Genomic DNA, 23,497 nt, shown 5'->3' with positions numbered 1-23,497 from the left:
CCATAAGGAACGCTGAAGCCACCTTTGGCAAAAAGATAATGCAGGTGCATAGTACCACCTTATCTCTGTTGAAGTGCAGATAAGGCTCATCTACGTGGAAGGCACAGAGCTCGCTGGCTCTACAAGCCGATATAACTGCTACAACAAACACAGTTTTCCATGGCTTCATGAGAGAATACAGAACACAGGTCCAGTTGCCAGGCCAGAGGTGGTGGAGCAGGCGGGGGCCGAATGTTTTTATAGCCCTGCAGGAAGAGCTGTAACAATGGATCTCGAAAGCATGAAGGAAACCTAACTTTCTTGCGATAAGAAGAGAGCTGCCAGGTAACATTTTATGAAGGATAGGGTAAGGTTGGCATCAGCAAGGGAAACCAAAAAGGAGCAGTGTAGGGGTGGTTATGGGATCAGCTGCCTGTGGTTATGTAAATATAGTGAAACAGTCCCATTTGGAGGTGTAAGAGTGCTTGGTTGATGCCCTGTGCGCTGTGTCAAGAATGGCTTGGACTGGATTTGCCACACCGTGATACATAAGTGATTTAAGACCGGGTGGTGGACATGGTCTCGCTGGATTGTGATAAGTTCCAGTCATTGGGTGAGGGGAATGAAGTTTCTACTGGACATCGTAATCAATGGGGCAAACCACAGCTGCCGAGGTTACCATGGAGTAATGATGATGCAATTGGCCCTGTCCACATCTATTTTTGTGACCACCCTGGCCAAAAGGGTGATAGATGGAAAGATGTACAGGAGACCGTACCAGTTGAAAAGAAATGTCTCCTAGGGAGCCTGGTGCAGGTTCCTCCAGAGCCATGTGCAATAGAACTAGCATTCTGTGTTGCCTGGTGCTTCAAAGAGGCTGACTACAGCCCATCCCCAACTACCAAAAAGGAGGGAAGCTTCGTCTGGATAGAGGGTCCACTCATGGTCGATGGGTAATGTTCTGCTCCAAAGCAATGTCTTTTTCCGGGAGATTAATTGCTATGAGACGTACCCCCCTGGGGATGCACCAGGTCCATATGTCTATGGTGAGGATGAGAAGTGAGAGGGATTGAGTGCTGTCCTGCTTGTTTATATACCAGTTCATGGTAGTGTTGTTGGTCAGTAGTTGCAATACCTGTTCCCGAAGGCATGGCTCAAAAGCTCGGAACCACCAATAGCTCTAGAAAATTGATGTTTCGATCAACGTCTTCCACTGACCACAGCCCTTGGATTGTGAGGGTTGCCATGTGTGCCCCCCAGCCTTGGAGAGAGGCATCTGTTTTAAGTGCCATTGTCAGCCCCAGTGCACTAAAGGGAGTCCCTGCACAGATGTTGCCTCATACAGTCCACCAATGTAGTGAACACCGAACCGCCCGTGGCATTCTCAGGAGGGTTTGTGGGTATGCCCATCTAAATCAGGCAGCTTGCCTCCACAGGAAACACGTTTTTAAAATCATGCAGTAGACATAGTGGTTTGAAGGTGAAAGTAAAGTGGTAGTCACACAGTCCAGGTGAGGGTCACAGAGGAGTTGTAGAGTAGCCGGTAAGGTCCAAGGTCAATACCGTTATGAAGTGAAAGGAGTCATTGTCAAACAGTCTAGGGTCAGGTAAGTTTTTTTTGAGGTTCCTAAACATTGCTGCTGCAACTGTGGAAAAAAGGAACTGAGGCTACAGCCCCTCCCATGGCCTATATGCCTTCTGGGGGAGGTGGGCGGGGCTATAGCCATAAGACTCTGAAGAGCTTGCTAGAAGGTTCTGAGCTTGCTGCGCATGCAATTATTAATAATAAGCTTTTATTACAAACTACCATATGTGTGATGCCACAGAGACCACAAAGAAGAAACCAGTCTATAATTTCATGGAACTTTTTAAAAATTTGGCTTTATATAGGCCCCAAAGGCAAGATGGATAGATGATATCCTTGAAGTGACTGGCTTAACCTTGAAAGAGCTGGAGGTGGCGAGGGCTGACAGGGAGCTCTGGCGTGCACTGGTCCATGAGGTCACGAAGAGTCAGAAGCAACTGAACGAATGAACAACAAGAAATATAGGCCCCTTTCCAGTCTTGTGGTATCAAATAACTTTTGCTTATCCTATCAATATTATCTCTAGATGAAAATCTTCTTCAACATTAGTTTTATTATTAGAAACATTATAATTGCAGTATAGTACTATTTCTTAATTGTGATTCTGCTTTCCACCTTGGAGATGAAGAAGCAGCTTTTATCCAAGAGCAAACATGCTTGGGATATTCTTATATCAGTAGCTAGTGATGGTTCAGACTAAAATCTTGCAACATTTTTACAAGATCACCTACCCTTCCTCAATTCTGACAAAATTCATGATGATGCAGTTTGTAATTTTCACTTTGTCTTTGATAATGCAGGAGGTACCAATCACAGAGCGTTTTATTGCAGTTTTTTCTCCTACTTGTGTAGCTGCACCAACAATGCTGTCAGATCCAACCTGGAGAGGAACAGGGAATAAACAGTGCTAAACAAATGAGAAAGAAACACACAAAACAAAACAAAACCAAGCAAGCAAACAAAAAACCCACATGTAGTTAATCTGGCACAGCATTAAGCAGTTTTTGTTTGACATTCCCATAAACATTAGTTCTTGGTGGGCCAATCAGCAGACAAATATACTTAGGCAAACTGAAGCAAACCCAATAAGGAAGAGCAGAACAACAACCCATTATGACATGAAGTGGAGGCCCAGACAGTTTTCATTTCTAAACAATGGTCATGTCTAATACGTATTGTGCATGTACTGGTCAGGACCTTTGTCAACATCCCTGAAAGCTGTAAGTGAACAGAAAAATGAGAAAGAAAAGTATATCATTAAATTCTCTGTCATAAAAGCAAATGGCAATCTCTTGCATTTTAATGCTAAATGTCTGATACAGCAGGATATGTCTGTTCAATTTATATTCTCTATGAGCTGAACAATATTATTATACTGAATAAGGAAAAATCCTTCACTCACTTTAAGAAAGATTGTGACATACACTTTTCTGCAGCAAAGATTGGGGCAAATTCCAACTACTGGATTTATAAATTAGGGGAGTGTTATTAGAAGTAGAAGAGTGGACAAATAGTGTCATTTAAAGGGAGAAGGAAAACAAGGAGTTAAAAGCAATAGACAAAGACTGAAAGATTAACAGAGTAGTTCTAGTAGTTGTATGTCCAATATGTGTTTATTAGTATGTTCTACGTTAGAGTGATTGTCTTGGATCTAGTTGATGATGATGACGATGACGATGATGATGATAATAATAATTTTCAACCACCTCTCCTTGTGGCTCGAGGCGGATTACAAGATTGCTAAAAACAATCATCTAAAAACATGCTACAAAATATACATATTAAGCATATTTTTACAAAGTATATATTACAATACACAAATTAAAGATTAAACATAAGTTTAAATTCGTGATTAAAATTTGCTGGGCAGGCCTGCCAAAGAGATAGGTCTTTAGATGGTTTTTAAATTCCGACAGTTATTAGATGTAGCAGTTTTAGTTTTATATATTATGAAAAATAGCTTTCTTGTATTGATTGTGTCTTCTTTTCCACTTTAGTTCTGAATAAAAATTCATTTTAAAATACTATCTGTTAATCGTATCTGTTAAATGCATACACCCAGTTGGGAGAGACATTAACTAGAATAAAATATTCTGGAAAGCAAACACAGACTGCTTTGATTCAGGCAATTTTAGTGAGCCTTTTGTCTACAGAGGCAGCCACTTTCTTCTTCAGCGTGCCCACATCCAGGGCAAGTGTGTGCAACAAATGATAGCTTTCTGCTTCAGGAAAACCAGAAAACTACAGTTATCAGCTTTCTCTGCATCCTGAACAACTACTTGAAGTTGACTTAAGATCCTAGTTGTTCTGGGAACAGTAACCATAGTTTCCTGAATCTGACAAAACAAGGAATGAGGCTTGCTCATAGCATTAACCAACTTAAGATAAAGTGAATGAGGCCTCTGAAATCTTCCACTGTTACATAGACATTTAATATAGAAGGAAAGTGTGCAAAAGTAAACTAGAATGTACTTATTCTTAATGTTTTTATATATTGATTTTAAACCACTTCATTGGATGTGTCGCGATAGAAGATTCCCAGATTAGTTTAGTGCTTACACTTTATTATTATTATTTTGGTTATTTAAAATTTAATGTTTCTTCTACTTAAGTGGTATTTCTTTTTCTGTTCAAATGTATCACAAATCCAGATTAATATTAAAATCTGAAATACATAAAGTCTTTATAGCACAGAGAGTGTCCAATCCTTATTCATCCTGCTATCTCAAAGGCATTTACTCACCAGGAATTTGTCAGTGATTTGTGCAGTGCTGTGAACCAAAGATTCTTCTGGACAAAGTGAAGGCAGCATCTTAGGAACCTGGAAGATGGCATCCAAAGTCACAAGTTAATAGGCAAAGATAATGTGTTCAATTACTTCTATATGATTGTAAAAAGGTAAAGGTTTCCACTAACGTTAAGTCCAGTCATGACCGACTCTGGGGGTTGGTGCTCATCTCCATTTCTAAGCCGAAGAGCCGGCGTTGTCTGTAGACACCTCCAAGGTCATGTGGCCAGCATGACTGCATGGAGCGACATTACTTTCCCGCCGGAGCGGTACCTATTGATCTACTCACATTTGCATGTTTTCGAACTGCTAGGTTGGAGCTGGAGCTAACAGTGGGCACTCATTCCGCTCCCAGGATTTGAACCTGGGACCTTTTGGTCCGCAAGTTCAGCAGCTCAGCGCTTTAACACACTGTGCCACCAGGGGCCCCTTCTATATGATTGTACCCATACTTAAATTACAAGAAATGTACAGATTATTATATCCAGGTGACTAAAAAGGATGTGCACAAAGATGAATTATAACAGGCAGTGATCAGACAGGTTCTGGAGATTATGAAAAACAGAAATGTATGAACCCTTTCATAGAGAATATGAATATAACTTTGACATGTTGCCAAGCAGCTAACAATTAGCAATATGCTTCAAGAAGAAAAATAAAATCCAATCTAAAAAGAATGCTTTCATTGGAACTCATGAACCTGGATTCAGACTTTAGTTTGGTGTCAAACCACATGCAACCCATGGGTCTGATGACTTTTTCTTGCCACTAAAAATAAGAACAACAAAAAACAACTGCAGATTTACATTAGCAGTAGCTTATGAGGTGAAAGGAAGGGGTTATTTCACTCTTTCCTCTCCTGCACTTTGTATTTGTTCTACTATAAATTTTCTTCCTTCTGGAAGAAACTTTAAACATTTTACGCAGCTTGAAGCATCATAACTTTTCTACTGTGCACTTGCATGGAAGAACTAAATAGGACATTGGAAGCAACTAATATCAATAATATTCTATGAGCAATTTCCACATGTTTCAAGTACAGAAGGTTCATTACTGTATTTGTTATTCTTGACATATTCTGAAAGACTGTTTTGTTGCTCCCACAGAGGCTATTCAAAGGCATAATGAATGACCAACAATCTGAAGAAACTTAGGTATATGTGTATCTCAACCAGGTCATACTCATGGTGCAAGCAGTTCAATTCTAAGTGCTTTAGAAAATGTACAATAGTACTGGGGAGATTTCTCTTGTATGATCATCAGTCTTGAATGCAATGTATTGAAAAATGGCTTCCAGATCTATTCAGAGCATAACCCTTGGTTAAATTATTTGAGCCTACTACAGCATGAATGATCAGAGAGAAATAGTTGCTACACAGAAAAAAAGGAGAGATGAAAGAGAGCAGGATTTTCAGTGAGTGCTAGGGTCAAGGGGAGGTTTAGCTTAGCTTTTAGGATTTTTTTCTTAAGAAACCTACTTCCTGTTCTCAGAGCTAGTCCCTCCTGCTGCCACCTGCCCACACAAAGGCAGTGGCAAACTTGAGAGGTCAGCTGAAACAAGTAAGACATTTCCTGGCTACAAGGTCTGGAAGGTAAAATGCTGCTCTGTTTCTGTTCCAAAAGCATTAACAGCTGTTTCACAAATTGCAAATGAAAAATGCATATTATGTTCATACAGCCACATTTGTGAAAGCATCTACTGTCATGGTGAAGCTATAGCCAATCATACAACTGACAGAACAGCTATTACAATCACTTCCCTATGTTCTGTAAATAAATTGTGGACACTTGCTGAAATACATAGACTTAGAAGAATAATGCTACAGACAGGGATTCTGCGTGATAAATGAATCCCCCACTTTGATTAGTTTTCCTTAGGATACAGTTATGTAATTCTGGGTCACAACCAACCAGAATGGATAAATGTGCCTACATGAGGGAGGGAGGGAGTATTTTTAGTGTAAGACCTTAAAAGAGCAAAAGAGATATGGAAGGAAAAGTACACAGTGATAAAAACACAATCAGTATTTTGTACCAGTACTGGAAGATGTGGAGGAAAAGACCCATATCAGACTGCTAAAATGTGCACTTCTTTTAAAGAAATTTTCACTGATTTTTCTTGTAGCATTTTACCTAGGCAGAAATGCATTACTAATGCTACCATCCTGGAAAGTTAATCATTCAAGAAAAATCATCTTGGACCACTGAGACTCTAGTGAAGATTATACATTCACGTCCCCCCCCCCTCACTTACCCTTCTTCAATTTTCCCTTATCCTTTCCCTCACTTCCTCTCACATACCCCTGTTTTTAAACCTGCACTGTATTTGCAAAATGTTAATAAAATTATTTTTTTTAAAAAGATTTATACATTCACTAGGATTACCACTGATCCCAAATGTTTCAACTACTTAAAACATGTTTAAAGAGGATACAGACAGAAACCCACATTGTTTTGGCATAGTTCAGTCTTAATTTTCTTGAACAGGCTCCTAAAGGTATAGACTTCCTTTCCGTTCAACTCAAATTCAGAACTATGTAATAACAGTACATCCTTTCTTTCACCTCTGCTGTAAATTAAGGTCTTTTGTCAACTACAAACAGGTCTTAACAGTTAGTCTCTCCTTTTGCATGGCAGAAAAACGTTCTGAACTATGCTTATCTCTATTTATATACAAACACAACATCCCTTAAGAGTGTCAGCAATCTCTAGTCATTCCCTTCCACTGTGTCATGTAGCCAAGATGGAGAACTTCCACCCCAAGCTCTTGCCAATGTACCTCTCAAAACAATCTTGTTAACTTACTATATTTATAAATAATATTGGCAATAATTCTGGGTCTAGAGGTTTTAGATTTCAGACAGATTGAATGATACCCGCAAGAGAAATATCAGTGCAATCCTTCCCACCTACCCAAAACCTGTCTGGAGAAGGAATAGACAGGAGTGGAGGTGTTTGAGTGATAGGGTTATAGTGCCCCACAGGCCTTGGTTCCATCAACAGAAAGCTCTTCTAGCTTAGATTTATAATTCACAAAGTTCCTATTGCTATAAACCTCAAACTATGAGGGCTTTTGCCTCTTCCCACGATGCTTCATCAACTATACCAATATGGTAGCAGTTCAGGTATTTTCAGTCTCAGTGGGAAGGAACATTTCTATACATTTTTAAAGACTGTGCTAAACGAACATACAGAAATTCCTGTTCTATGCTGAATGCTATTTTGTTATTTCATATACCTGTCTGTTAGCTTCAACATATAGCCCAAGTGTGTTTACTCGATAGCACAACCCATCATCATTCATAATGTGAACATAGCAACGAACTTTCCCGGTGTGGAATGCCTCATCCATGTCTCCTCTCCGATTGTTCCAGCAGGTTTTGTCTGAACCCAATTCAAACAAGCTATCATCCTTCAAGAAGCTGTAAATGTCTGCAAAATACAGGCAGACACAAAAATGAGATTAGAGAGAACATCACATCATACCTTTCTACACTGCTGTTTTCAGAATGCTTTCTTGGAGAAAAGATATGCAGTCGGCCCTCCACATTTGCAAATCTGACTTTTGTAGATTTGATTATTCAGAGATTTGATGAAAATGTTCACTCTAAACATCTGTAGGTAATCCAATGTGATTCTGTGGTCAATTTCTGCAAGAAGCTGACCTTGCAGGCCCCCTGAAGAACTTAGATATTTCTAGAAAGGTATTCTTTCGGATTTAAAAAAAGCAATCTTTTAAAATTCACAGCTTTTCACTATGCCCACAACTGCATCGAATATGGAGGGTTGACTAGCATATTTCTATTGTATGAAAAAGATTAGGTCGCAAAGTATAGGGATAAATAGGAGGGAGGCTAATGTTCATCTCTTTGTCACTTCTCAGAGGAACAAAGGGCACTGAATACTTCCTCCCTCATGGGTAAACATCAAGGCAAGCACAACACAGCTTGACTTAATTCACTGGCTGGGGGGAGTTTACCCCCTCCCAAATACCAGAAAATGGTCTGATCTAATTGAAACTTCCCCTGGAACTATAGAAGCAAGAAGGACACTAATTTTCTCACATACCAAAGGAACAGAAATCAATGAGAATGTGCTTTCCCCATGCTTTTGAGTAAGAATACCATAGGTCTACTCAGTTGTAAGACGATAACATGCTTTCCTAGTACATGAACAAGCTTATACAAGCTTCAGCCTCTTGTGCAGCTGCAAGAAGATGGGAAGTTTCTGCTTTCACACAAACCACAATTACGAGGGAAATCTGAACTTGGAGAATGACTAAGCTGATTGTTTTGAATGAGCCTGGATTTGGAAGAACATTTTGATCTTGGTTTACTGTAACAAACCATAGTTTTCTAAATATGAACATAATAGCAACTTGTGGTTTGGGTTTTGGCATTCTGATGCTCCTTCTCTACTTTTCCAGTCACTCTTGTGTGCCTTTTGTTTATAGGCTGTAAGCCTGAGAGCAAAGCCTGTGTTCTTCTTCCATTTATATGTAGTGTCTATCACAAGGAATAAATGGATTTTTAGAAAACTGTTGCAGAATGGTTTGAAAAAAATTTGTCTGACAAACAGAATAAAACTACTGGATTTGATATTTATTATATCAAGCAATTACTACACTACATAGTCTCAAAATGACATTCAGTCTCTTCCCCGGTGTTGAAGCAAACCTGTGAGCCACTGTTTTGCACTAACCTAATGATTTCTGGTCCTTTTTCTTTTGTTCGTGGTCATTCATGTTTTGCCAATCTAGTAATGGTGTAGGAGAGGAAAACTGCTTTCTAACCAAATATGGAATCAGCTCACTTCTGATTGAGGTAAATGATCTATGGAAATAAAAACAAAATATACAAATGTCAAATCTGGGGACCTGAGAAAACTGAGAAAGGAAAGCTGTGTTAATGATTTATGAATTCACACAATGATTATTCTGCAACTGAGGAGAACATTTCCAGAAATGGCTGAAGCTTCAGATTGTGAAAGCTCATACAAAAGTGGTTGTTTTTTAAATCCATCACTCACCACAAAGGATGCGCTTAAAAATACTGTAATAAATAAATACTATATGGTTCTCAGCATTTAATAAATAAATAGCTTTTTAGGATACATTTTTATGAAGAAATCTACTTCCTGTTTTCAGAGCTACTCCCTCTCCTACTGCCATCTGATCATGAGAACAGCAGATTTGAAAGGGCAGCTGAAACAAGTCATTTTAGTAATGGTGTAACTCACCTTGAGCCATAAGGAGAGGCAGGTAGTAAATACAATTACTATTTTTATTATCTTGGAATAAAGGTCTGACAAAATGACTTTAACCTCTCAGGTTTATCCAAAAGGAAAGACACAGTGGTAGTCACAAAGTGGTATGCAACATTAGATGAACTATCATCAAGTTCAGGGCACAAATGTTTTCCTAGCTAGGAATAGTCTGAAAATATAGTATGAAGAAAGGAATTAAGGTTTGGCAAGATTTGGATCTAGATATGATTTTAGATTTGGATCTAAGAACGGACTTATGGCTGTTCTATGATAGCATTCACTGTAATCTATATATATATAAAAGGGTAATGGAATCACGGCACCGGACAAAACAACTAAACTAAATGCCCCACAACCTTGAAAATTGACAGCACAACCTCTCATCCATGCCTCTACGTTCATACAACAAAAAGAAAAGAAAAATAAAGTCCTAGCCACAGCAAAGCGTGGCTGGGCACAGCTAGTCTTACTATAAAGAGAAAACCCAACATTTTCTTGCCACTGGTATAAATAACATGGCATTTTAATTCAAGTTTCATAACTGTCCCAAATAAATTTTAGGAACTATATGGGAAGCAATCTGAAATATTCCAAATATGTCATCATAATCTGTCATCATTTTGCCTGCTTTTGTGCATTATATTTTGAACTCTGTCCTAAATGCCTGCAATAATTTCAGAACTGATGTTAACTATAATCAAAACCTAATGAATCATTCTCCATTCCTGAATGAGAAAATCTCTCCCTGCTGTTCACAGTCTGAGTGCACCATGGTTCCTCCCCCACAATCTTGCCTTCTGCCATGCATGTGGGTGTGCAGATGGGCAGTTTACGAGTTTAAAATGTTGCATGCAGCTGTGCCATTCAAAATGATTTCCTGCTTTGGTTTTATGCTTCATCCAAAACTGACAGTTCGGTGTTTTCCTCAGAAGCTAGCCATGGCATTTATGGGGTTCAATCCATATAAAGTCACAGTATTTGGCAGATCCTAGGATCTTCTGATGCAATCCACACAACACTATGCAGCAATGGAAGGAATGGAAATAAGAAGATGGCAAATTTGTTCTTGGTTGTGATAGCTGCACTTATGTCTTGCAAATGACTATACCTCAGCATTTTTTGTGAAATGGCACTGTCCAAATAATTCCTAATTGTCACACAACTTTTAAGGGGGAAAAAAACAACATAATCACATGTGAATGCTAACCATTCATATATATGCTGGCCTACAGGGATGATCTGGGACAGTTCCAAGAACGACTGTATATACTCATATATAAGTTGACCTCACGTATACGTTGAGCATAGGTTTTGGTGCCAATATTATGGATTTTCATATGACTTGTACATAAGTCAAGGTATACTGTAGAGAAAGGAAATCACCTTTCTTTGGGAACTGGCCACCCCTAGCCACTGGAGTTGCTGTTTTCCTGCCCAGGCATTCAAAAAGGCCAGAAGCGATGTTGTAGTTGAGAGAATAAAGGGGGCAGTTCTTCTTTTATGTTCTTCAAAAAGAAACTAAGCTCTCACTTTTCACCATTCTACTCTGAGAAATAGGTAGTTCCTTCTTTGTTAAGAGTTAAGGTTCAAAACTTACACTGACCCATTGATAAGTCGACCCAGGTTTTTGGAGTTGATTTTTTGACTAAAATTTCTAGAGCTGTACATGAGTTTATACAGTACATCATCAACACCACTATGAACTTTCTCCATGTCCCACCCTTACCTCAATTCTGTGGTTTAGGTGGCTACATTTAGAAGATTGTATGTTATTAGTAGAAAGGTGCCTTCTGAATGTAGTTTTCTTTATGGCTTTTATCAACATTGACAATGGTATGAGAAAGGAATATGGAAACGTTCTCATTCATTTGGCCAAAATAGCAATGTAGCAAGAAGGAAATGAAAGACAGAAGAATTAACAAATGATAGAGGTTAATCAGAAGGAAAATGTAGCCCTCCAAGCAGCTGAATATTTAACATTTTGTATACATGAATAGAAAAATTAGCCACATGAAAAACAACATAAAAGCAATACAGATAGGTAACAAACACCCTGGTTTGGTTCCAGGGCTCCTGTGGATAATAAAATACATAGATTTAGCAAAATTTAGTAAGAATTTAGAAACGTCTCAAGATTTGAGAGATTGGACCAGGAATGTGTCATGGGTAGAGAATAACATTTTAAAGGCTTTAACTTTAACTTTAGGGCTTGTTTCAAGAATAAATCTGAAGATAAAAGAAGGAAGTTGTGCTGGCTGCCTCTATGGAATTTCCTAACTTTGACCACCCCTTTTCCTTCTTGACCTCCACATCAAACAAAAGCAGCTATGGGGTTTTTTTTTAGCTTTCCAGAGCCAGGTTTGGGGACAAAAAGAAAGCTGTAGCATGAGGGACAATCATCTCAATTCAAATGGATGGGATGGTCCAGCCACCAGAGGTCCATTATGGGATCATGTCCTTATCATTGTTAAATTGGAAGTTATAGGAGAAAATGCAATTTAAATGAACAATTATTTTCTTTGGAAGGGAGGAATGGGAAGTGCAACCTATTGCTTTCCATTGATCTCTTCAATATGAGTTGATCTTCGAATCTTCCTAGAATGGCTGAGTGGAATGGGTATTGGAGGCAATTTTTCTAGGGAAGAGTGTTTCATGTTGATACCTGTTCAAATCAGCATTTTGATTTATTAGGTGTCCAAGAACATCACGAACCCTTTTTATGACTCAGACAAAACTGAAGAGACAGAATAATATCCTAAAACAGTGCTATTGTTATTGCTAGATGCAATAGATGTACATAAATCGACATGAATATCAGAAGGTAGCTTTGGGAAAGTTTTGCTTAGCTCAGTGGCAAATATGCTATGGGGCTCCATAATATTCCATCTTGATTCCTAGGACAGGAGAGTGTCCTAGGAATCAAGAGGCTGAGAGAGTGTGAGCTTCCCTTTTTCACTCAATGGTTTTCCAAGGTCAATGAGGGATTTGAATGTTTCCCAATGTTCTAGTCCAGGGGTCCCCAAAATAAGGCCCGGGGGCCGGATGCAGCCCTTCAAGGTCATTTACCTGGCCCCTGCCCTCAGTTTTAGACTTAGGCTCACCCAAAGTCTGAAATGACTTGAAGGCACACAACAACAACAATCCTAATTAACTTGACTATCTCATTGGCCAGAAGCAGGCCAACACTTCCCATTGAAATCCTGATAGGTTTATGTTGGTTAATTTTTAAAAAAAATGTATTGTTCTTTTGTTGTTGTTGTTGTTTTTGCACTACAAATATGACACGTGCTGTGTTCATAGGAATTTGTTCATCTCCCCCCCCCCCCCCAAAATGATAATTTGGACCCTCAATAGTCTGAGGACCATGAACCGGCCCTCCACTTAAAAAGTTTGAGGACCCCTGTTCTAATCCAACACTCAAACCACTACAACATGCTGGCTCTCAATAATGTTTTGCTATCATTAATTATATCTTGTTAAATAACCTTGTAGTGAGGATGCTGATACCTTTGAATTTTACACAATAATAGTATAATATAATTGTAATTTATGCAAATATATTTCAGCATCTGTATTATGGAAGGAGATCTCATTTTAAAAGACTAAGAACAATTATGTTCAAAAGCCTAATCAAATAAAACAATATACTTCAAATAGTACGATTTCTAATCAAAATGTAAAATTATTCTAGTGGAGCTGACTATACTGACTTTTAAAATTCTACGACAAGAGTAATGTACACTTACCCACTCACTTCATCATAGCTGAAGCTTCATTAATGTTTTCATGAAAAGGATGAAATGCCCACTCTCCAAATAAAATACGTAATGTTAGCTTTATGCCTGTAGCTTAGAGTATATTTGCAGAACACGATGGCCACGTCAGAAGAAGAGGTTCCCAAGAAATGAAATGTATCAAATATATCCTCAGCTTTTCAAAATGAAGACACAGATCCAGGAAATCTAGTACTCTGTCACTACAAAAATGGCCTGTTAACTAGCTATTCCAAAATCGCACATCACAATAATCACTCTTGGATGGTCTGCTTTGCCTCCAGCCCTCAAAATGTATTAAGGGAGGTGACAGTATGTAGCTCTTTGGCCTGACCCCCAGCAGGAATGGATGCAGCAGCTGCTTATACTTCCCTGCACTGTTTCTTGCTTGCCTGGGATGTTTTTACTGCAAATGTCAATCCCATTTGACTGGCTGTCACTCATCTTTATTTTCTGTGTTTAAAGTTAAACACCAGAAAACCGTATTAATGAGTATTAGCATTTTAATAGCTCTCCCTTTTTACTGATCTGTGATGAAGCGCAAAATCTTCTATTGTTGCCAGCCCCCACCTGTGAAATCTGTGGTCCTTTCTTAAGAGCTAGTTACAGGGCAAGAGAGTCAATCGCCTAATTAGCAGCAACCCTGACACTCATTTCCTCAGGTGTTAGTTATGGAGCAGAAGAATGGAGCAGAATCTTTCCCAAAACTCAAATGGCTTTATTTGAAGACTCATGAGACTGAAGGTAGAGGGTTTTTTTTAGCATCGTAGGGGTTAAGTCCTGAACAATGATATTACTCTGCTGGGCGTTTGAAAAGGGATCTCTGTCTCTGTCTAGACCAGCGGTTCACAAACTGATCCGTGGAACCGCAGAGTTCCGCAAAAGAATTGTAGGGGTTCCACAAAAAATCTTTAAAATCTTTTTAAAAAATCTTTATTATTATTATTATTATTATTATTATTATTATTATTATTATTAGTGACATTTATATCCCGCCCTTCTCACCCCGAAGGGGACTCAGGGCGGTTTACATTATATTATATTATACAACTATATTGCCATATTATTAGTAATATTGCATGTAATATAAATATACAATTATAATAGTGACTTGTAATTATTATTACATTGTATTGCATCATAATATTATCAATATTTATTATTATTAGTGACATTTATATCCCGCCCTTCTCACTCTGAAGGGGACTTAGGGTGGTTTACAAATATTTATACATACATTATATTATATTTATATTGCAATATTATTAGTAATACTGCATGTAAGCCCTACTTATAACAAGTCCATGAACTTCTTATTGAAATTCAATGTGCCTTTGCTTTGAAAACAAAATTTGAATCTTTGTTGCTGGGCTATTGGGTAGGTCTGATAGACATATAGCTTCAGTAGCTGGAAAGCCTATCTAAGCAATGCTCCCATTTGTGTCCACATATCCATTCAAATCAGGCTTTTCAGTTTATATTATACCGCCCGCCCCCCTCCAAAAGGGGGATGATTCTGGGTTAGCATTTTATTTCTCAGTATCTTTAGAACAATATTTATTTATTTGATTTCAATACTATTTTCTCTTAGTATGGGATCCAAAGTCGTCAAGCCTGATAATTATGGTACCTTTCATACATTTTTTTAAAATTGTACTTTAAATGTATGGTTCAGAATTGTTGCTGCAGATCCAGTAGTCCTCCCTCCATTTAAGATATTTATTGTGAGGGAACAATCTCCCTCAGGACTCCAGCAACAAGGTGTTATCATTAGGGAAAATACCCAGTGATTTTCCTTATCTAGCATTCTCCCCCCCCCCCCCCACACACACACAGAAAAAGGGTATATCTTCTTATATACACTTAACTTATGCAAAATATAGTCTGAGTGATCCAGAGTATTATTACTATGTTTACACCAAGTTGCTCTGCTAAAAAACATAATGATTGAAAATTATTTTGCCTTGGAAATAGGAAGGGTTTAATAACTGCCTTGGTGACAAAAGTCACCACAGATCGCAAAGGCCAACCAGTGAGTATGGCAGACCTTGTTGAAATTTCAAGAATTAATCTTGTTCCTTTCCATACAGAAGCCTACATTCCCATAAGGCAACTCCCCTTCCCCTGTCCCCATTTCAACCTAATAGATCTTGAGAGATAGCCTGGAGCCCCAGGTCTCGGTGGTGGCCAGGGGAGCATTTGCACAACTCAGACTTATGCACCAGCTGCGCCTGTACCTTGGAAATTCTGACTTGGCCACGGTGGTCCATGCTCTGGTTACATCCCGTTTGGATCACTACAATGCGCTCTACATGGGGCTGCTTTTTAAGACAGCCCAGAAGCTCCAACTAGTACAACGGGCGGCAGCCAGATTAATAACTGGAGTGGCATGCAGGGAGAGCACTACTGCCTTGTTAAGCCAGCTCCACTGGCTGCCGATATGCTATCGAGCCCAATTCAAAGTGCTAGTCCTGACCTACAAAGCCCTAAACGGTTCTGGCCCATCTTACCTGTCCGAACGTATCTCCTCCTATGAGCCTTCTAGAACCCTTAGATCATCTGGGGAGGCCCTGCTCTCGGTCCCACCAGCCTCACAGGCATGGTTAGTGGGAACGAGGGACAGTGCCTTCTCGGTGGTGGCTCCTCGGCTGTGGAATGCCCTCCCCAGCAATATTTGGCAGATTCCAACTCTTCTGGGCTTCAGAAAAGCCTTAAAGACATGGTTGTGCATGCAAGCATTTAATGAATGAGAACATTGATTTCACATGGTCTGGACTAAGATTTATGTATGAGGATTTTGGACGAATGGATTTTAACTCGGATATGTTTTAAATTTTGTATAATGTGTTTTTATTCTGTAATGTTACATTGTTTTTATATGAACTGTTGTTTAGTGTATTGTTTGCAGGCATTGCATTTTTGCCTATTTATTGTAAGCCGCCTTGAGTCCCCTCGGTGAGAAAGGCGGGGTAAAAGTGCTGTAAATAAATAAATAAATAGATTTTGTACTTTCAAGCCGATCCTACCTACACCAAACAAGGTTCTCTGCAAAACCTCTTTCTATCTGCCTGAATTCATATTTGAGCCACAAGCATTTTGTAAAGTACCTGTGGGGGCATAATTTCTTTTGCAAATTATATGCAAGCATTTTAGCAGTCTTGTCTAATGTATGTCATATGTTCTTGTTAAAAGCTAGTCTATATATATATATAAAAGGATAATGGAATCACGGCACCGGACAAAACAACTAAACTAAACGCCCCACAACCTTGAAAATTGACAACACAACCTCTCATCCATGCCTCTACATTCATACAACAAAAAGAAAAGAAAAATTAAATCCTAGCCACAACAATGCGTGGCCGGGCACAGCTAGTGTGTTATACAGAAATGTAAATACTCATATTCAACTATGTCAAGAAAATAAATACAGTAGCACAAATTCAAAATACTGTCAGATCCTTAACATTACTGACAATTACCAGAAAGGCTAAAATCTGGGGGAGGGGGAGTCATCTGTGAGCGTCAGGAGTGCATTCAATAAAGGCACTGGAATAGCTACCTGGATAACTGACCAATTTCAAAAGATCGGGAATTCTATAATAATTCCCAGGTGGGTTCTTTATGAATCATTGAAGACAAGAACTTCATCATTTGTTACAGCTAGTTACTACAGTTCTTCAAACCCAGTTCTTCCTAATCCAAAATAGAAAGTGTCATTGCTCAAGAACAATAAAATATACAGCATCCAATTCCTAAGTTAACTGATAATGCATTTATCTATTACCTGAAATAGTAAATGACAAGATAATTGAATTGCCCAGTAAGTTTACTTCCTTACGGAAGTATTCTGTAAGAAAATCCTGTTATGAATGATGACATCTTAACTATGAGAGCATTGATTGACCTAAGAATTGCAAAAATGCTAATCAGCCTAAACCTCTCCTTTTAATAGTTATTGAGGCAAAACAAATTCTACTGTTTTAGTTGTAATCTATTTATAAGAAACTAGCTGTGCCTGGCCACACGTTGCTGTGGGTTGTTTTAGTGGTGTTGGTTAATGTAGATTAGGTTTTATTTTTGCTGTGATTGTGTCCCTGTTTTATATTTATAACTAGTAGTAGTTGTTGAAGTGTGTTACGTTGTTTATTTTTTATGTTGATTAATGTCAGGGGAAAGCTTTATCCTTTTACTTTATAGTTGTAGTATATTGTTTCCTGATTAGTTGTTTTGTGTGTTGGTGGTAAGCGCGATGCGTTAATGTGTTGTGAGGTTTAAAGGGGTGGGTGTTTATTGTTGTTATTATTATTGTTATTATTGTTATTATTATAGTAGAGTCTCACTTATCCAACATAAACGGGGCGGCAGAACGTTGGATAAGCGAATATGTTGGATAATAAGGAGGGATCAAGGAAAAATCTATTAAACATCAAATTGGGTTATGATTTTACAAATTAAGCACCAAAACATCATGATATACAACAAATTTGACAGAAAAAGTAGTTCAATACGCAGTAATGCTATGTAGTAATTACTGTATTTATGAATTTAGCACCAATATATCACGATGTATTGAAAACATTGACTACAAAAATGCGTTGGATAATCCAGAACATTGGATAAGCGAATGTTGGATAAGTGAGACTCTACTGTATTATTATTATTATTATTATTATTATTATTATTATTATTATTATTATTGGGAAGGGGGGTGGAGTGGATGGGTTGTGGGGTTCCTTGTTGTTGTTGTTGTTGTTGTTGTTATTCAAGAGTGGGAAGTGATTGTAAGGGAGGAAAGTACGATGCGATTTGTAGTGGGAGATAGGCATAAAAGAGATAGTATAGAGTGAGAAGGGAACTCCAAAGTGATGAGTTTGTTTCCGGAAGATGGCCATGTAACCAATAGATAGTATAGAGTGGGAAGGGAACGCTAAAGGCCATGCAGTTGGGTATAACCGACGGAATGAAAGCCGTCCCGAGAAAGGTTCGTCCGGGTTGCGGTTTGTAGAGGGCGAGAGGTCGCATTTACCGGTAGGGCCATCTTTGACGGGGGTAGCGAGGGCCGTGCTCCTTCTTGTCCTTCCGAGGGCGGTTGAGGTGGCGGAGGCTTCGGCCCTTCCTGGTTGTTCTCGTCCTTCCCTCCTTCCTCCTTTTGGGTTTGTTTGGGTGGCGGCGCTGGGAGGAGGAGGTTGCCCTCGTGTACCTTCATGGGTCCTGCAGGGAGGAGGTCGTGAGGGAGGCCTTGAGGGAGACGCAGAGGCTGCGCACCGCTGGCATTGCCGCTTCAGGAGGGAGAGGCGGAAGCCAGGCGGCGGAAGTCCCGCTCTGCCGCCTCCACAGGACTCACGGTTCGCAGTGTCCTGTCGGGGAAAGGCGGGGTGTAGAAGGGGTGGGGTTTCCCGTAAAGTGGTTTGGAGGATGTAAAACAGAGGCAAGGGAGGAAGGAGGCTGCAGGGAAGGGTAAGGGGAGCATGGGTAGTTTAGCCTCGTGAGACGGAGGTGTGCTTTCTTCTGCCGGGTTTTTGCCTGTTGCATTCACGGGAGTCCCTGGCTTTGGCGGTGGAGGGTGGGAGACAGGGTGAGCGAGGGGTTGACGGTTGTGTGAGCGCGTGGGCAAGGGTTAGAGGATTGTGTTTGTGCGCATGCGTACATCTCCTGATGCGGTTTTTGGCCTTTTGTTGTTGTTGTGATTGTGTTTTTTGTGTAATTCTGATGTATCTTACTTGACACGGGGATGATGGATTGTGTTGTAAATTTTCTAGTTTGGGGGTTTGGGGTTTTGATGTTTTGTGCGTCGCCGCGATGCAAAAAGCCTTTTATATATATATATAGATAGATAGATAGATAGATAGATAGATAGATAGGAATGGGAAAATAATCCATCCATAGCTGCAGATATTTCAAAAAATTTCATTTAATATATTTGGTCACATATTCTGCTTACTTTTTGAGTGCTTGAAATATTGCAGTTTGCTTAGTTTCTCCTGAACCAATTTGTTTCTCTATGCATTTCAATCACAAGGAAAGTATTCATTATACAACCTGATCTTTACAGGGCAGAAAAATACATTCCAGCCATACAGCTGACGTGTTCTCTCTTAGGTGTCCACAGAGCAAGCTCTGTTTTGCAGCCATCTTTTCGGCAGGCGAGAAAAGAGAGAAAAAGCATGCACTAAGCCAGAAGTTTGGCTCTGCCAGACCTCCCTCACAGTCTGCAGGCTTTGCCAGGAAACACAGGTGACACTGTGAATGATAAAAAGGCATTGAGAGAGAGAAAGCGAAACGATGGACTGGTTTAGTCTGGGCTGCATCGTAATGTAAACCTGCAGGGGCCTGTGTGTACAACATACCACAAAGCAAATCAAGCAGAAGCCTGAGGACAAAATACACCCCCATCGACTGAAGCAGAGCTTCTCACCGTACCCCCCCCCCCCCCCCGGTAATCTTAGTAGTCTTCATAGGATGTAACTTTTTTTTTCTTCATCAGCTTTTTCTTTATGGGAAGAATTTTAGACTGTGGCTCAGGTGGGAGAAATCACCTTTTTTGGAACAGTTTTCCAGAAAAGGTCAAACTTGGAAACCTTCGAAAGACGGTTGATGGAAGGGGAAAGGCAAAGGAAATGCTTTATCAAAAAGCGAAGTTTTTCAACCACCCACACAGATTTTTATTCTTGTATTTTCAGCAACACTAAAAGTGACACTTAGCTGTTCTCAATACAAGTGAGCCAAGATTTCAGCTTAAGTGTTACAAACTTTTCTGCAAAGTAGATTAACTTCTTTGCTCAGGGAATGCTCCATACATAGCTGTAGAATCTGGCTGCTAAGGGCCAAAAAAGACAAAACTAACTCATCCATTTCAATTCTAATTCTGTTAACTTCAGCAAAACATTACTTTTGTACTGCTTATTTTCATCTCCCTTCTTGCTTAGTTAAGCCTAGAATTTTTCCACAATGAAGTCCCATGGTCATATTATTGAAGCTGCCTCAGTTGTAAAGTAGATAAAAGCCAATGTGATTTAATGGTCACAAATGTTCTCCTAGGATTGGAGAATGCCAATCTAAGATCTCCCCATAGCCATGAGATCATAGGTCACATAGTTCATGCTGTGACCTTGTACCCATCACTATCCCTTGGCCTAGTTTATTTGAAAGGGTTGTTAGGAGGATAAAACTGGGAGGCAAGAAACTATGTGCCTCAGCCCACACTCCTGGAAGGAAGGACAGGATATAAATTAAATAATCCAACACATAAAAACTATTCAAAGACAGTTGGATTCAGATATATGGAAGTGAGCTAGTCTGGAGCATAAGAAGAAACAGGTAAGAGCCACAAAGGTCAAAACTAGAAACACCACCTACGTGAATTGTTCTGTAGTTTTCATTTAGTTCAAAACAGTATACCTAACTGACAACAGGACAAAGAACATATGACACTAATACTCCAAATAACTGTTAGCTATTTACACAAAGCACATGCCTCTTCTTACAGGAAGTCATGTGCTTTTCTGTTTGTGTGTTAATAAGCAGAGAAATTCCAACAAGAATTGACACACAGTGAAAATAAAATGTATTTTGGGATGCATCCACACTATGCAATTATAGCAGTTTCATAGCATGTTATCAATCATGGCTGGAAGCTAGGCATCTTCAAAATTCTCTGCTATGTAAAAAAAAGGTAAAGGTTTCCCCTGACGTTAAGTCCAGTCATGTCTGACTCTGGGGGTTGGTGCTCATCTCCATTTCTAAGCCAAAGAGCCAGTATTGTCCGTAGACACCTCCAAGGTCATGTGGTCGGCATGACTGCAAGGAGTGCCATTACCTTCCCGCCAGAGCGGTACCTATTGATCTACTCACATTGGCATGTTTTCAAACTGCTAGGTTGGCAGAAGCTGGAGCTAACAGCGGGCGCTCACTACGCTCCCGGGATTTGGACCTGGGACCTTTCGGTCTGCAAGTTCAGCAGCTCAGTGCTTTGCCATCAGAGCTCCCTGAGCATAATATTATTATTACTATTATTATTATGCTCCCTGAGAATAATAATAGGCATGCCTAATTTCAAGTTGAGTATGTGTGGTGGGAGTCCGGGCAAATCTAGAGAATTCAGGAATTCTGTTGGGTAATGAATTGCCTCACTGGGTTCTACAACTGTGTCAATGGATTTGTATGTTACATGTTCTTCTGGTATGTTTGCCAGAATGGTCTGATTTATGGCGTAGACATCTATGTTTTTTGATGCCAAAATAGCCCATTCACTGAGCCAGTTTTGGTCTTTGTAATTATTTTCGATGTGTGGAAATACCTTTTGTAGGAGTTCTTCTTTAGATGTTGTAATGGTGCAGAAGTTTAGAAGGGATAGCTGTAGGTCTATACACAGTATTGTTATGTAGTAATTACTGTATTTACAAATGTAGGCCCCAAAAATTGTAAACTTAGTACAAAAGCATTGACTACTAAAAGGTAGACTGCCTTGGAGAATACTGAACATTGGGTAAGTGAAGCTTGGATAAGTTAGATTCTACTGTATTGTTTTTTTGTTGTTTTTTTTTTTGGAGGCCCAGTGTAGCACTGAATGGCCTCTCAGCCTCAGTGCCTGGCTGCTTCTTGCCTATGATGGTGTTGATTCTTATCGTTGTTGTTGTTGTCATTGTTATTATAATTATTTTTTGGAGGCCAAGTGTGAATGTAGGCATTGGCAAGCTGGATGAGCACTTAATGGCCTTGCAGTCTCAGTGCCTGGCTGCTTCTTGCCTATGTAGGTGTTTATTATTGTTGTTTTAGTGGTCATGAAGCTTGGATAAGTTAGATTCTACTGTATTGTTTTTTTTGGAGGCCTAGTGTAGCACTGACTGGCCTCTCAGCCTCAGTGCCTGGCTGCTTCCTGCCTGTGATGGTGTTGATTCTTATTGTTGTTGTAGTCATTGTTATTATTGTAATTGGGTTTTTTTGGAGGCCAAGTGTGAATGTAGGCACTGGCGAGCTGGATGAGCACTGAATGGCCTTGCAGCCTCAGTGCCTGGCTGATTCTTGCCTATGTAGGTGTGTATTATTAGTGGATGAGTTGATGAATAGATGAGTGGATGGATAGATAGAGTGGCTGCATAGATAGAGTGGCTGCTCTCCTTGTTTCCTTTATTCCTATGTCGTTCCCTTTCTCTGCTCCGATCCTGGGCTCGCTGAGAAGAACACACTGGTCAGAAAGGAGACTAAATATAACCGGATCGATGGTCTTTCTCTCCCTTTTGCTCTTGGCCTTCTGTGATGTCTCATGGGCCATGTAGTCCCCTTCCTAGTACTATTGTGGCAGACGAAGAGGAAAACTTTGGTTTCCCACCGTTTCAGCCAGAATTGGAGCCCTTGCACCTGCAGGATGTTTGCCCTCCAGAAGTCAGCCAAACAAGCCTTGGGCAGAATTCTCCCCCGTTCTCTCATAAGGATAATTATAATCGAGATAGAGGCGCTAGGGAGGCGAATCGCCGAAGCGCCAGAATCGCTGCCAGACAATTAGCTGATTAAGCCTGTTTCCCTTGGGAAATCTTAAGGAGTCATGCATCTGGACACAGTATGGGTTTCACTTCTTGTTCCCCAGGGAAAGTGTTCCTTGGCGGGAAAACAAGATCCTATATAGGTGTTTACCCGCAAGGAGATCCTTGCGGAGTCAATTCGTCAGCTTCGGGAGTGAGATCGTGTGTGGACTACGCTACTCCTGTTCCTTGTTTCCAGGACCTTGTTCTTGTTCCAACCCTGCCTTGTTCCCCGGACCTCGCCACGGACCTCGCCACGGACCCTGTTCTTGTTTCTTGCTTCTTGTTGCCTCGAATCAAGCCTTGTTTGCCAAGAATCTAGTTTGCTCTCCAGCCTTGTTGTCAAGCTCCATTGGACTAAAGGACCCTGTCATTTCCCCACACTTTGCTCGGCAAAGTGTGTGTTTCGGTTATTGGATTATAACTTTGGACTCTAATATCTCATATTGGACATTGATTTCCTGGACTATATTTGACCTTTCCTGAAGGTCTACTTCTGAACTATATTCTTCACTTGTTTTTATTGACTTTATATATTCCTTTAATAAAGATATTAGGTAGATTCTGGTCTCTGTGCATGGTTATT

The 23,497-nt window shown here is 39.8% G+C and overlaps 1 protein-coding gene across 1 annotated transcript in view; it reads right to left on the bottom strand.

Moving 5' to 3' along the window:
- Positions 1-23,497, bottom strand: part of eif2b3 (eukaryotic translation initiation factor 2B subunit gamma) — a 106,931-nt gene that overhangs the window by 30,002 nt on the left and 53,432 nt on the right. Inside the window, exons 7-10 of the mRNA XM_003220212.4 lie at positions 9,054-9,184; positions 7,591-7,784; positions 4,308-4,385; positions 2,296-2,444 (exon numbers count right to left, since the gene is read on the bottom strand). Coding sequence (XP_003220260.1) covers positions 2,296-2,444; positions 4,308-4,385; positions 7,591-7,784; positions 9,054-9,184 — 552 coding nt within the window. The remainder of the gene's footprint in view (positions 1-2,295; positions 2,445-4,307; positions 4,386-7,590; positions 7,785-9,053; positions 9,185-23,497) is intronic.

Source organism: Anolis carolinensis, chromosome 4 (assembly GCF_035594765.1).
Source record: "Anolis carolinensis isolate JA03-04 chromosome 4, rAnoCar3.1.pri, whole genome shotgun sequence".
In the NCBI taxonomy this organism is placed as follows: domain Eukaryota; kingdom Metazoa; phylum Chordata; class Lepidosauria; order Squamata; family Dactyloidae; genus Anolis; species Anolis carolinensis.
This window is presented reverse-complemented; position numbering and strand designations above follow the sequence as displayed.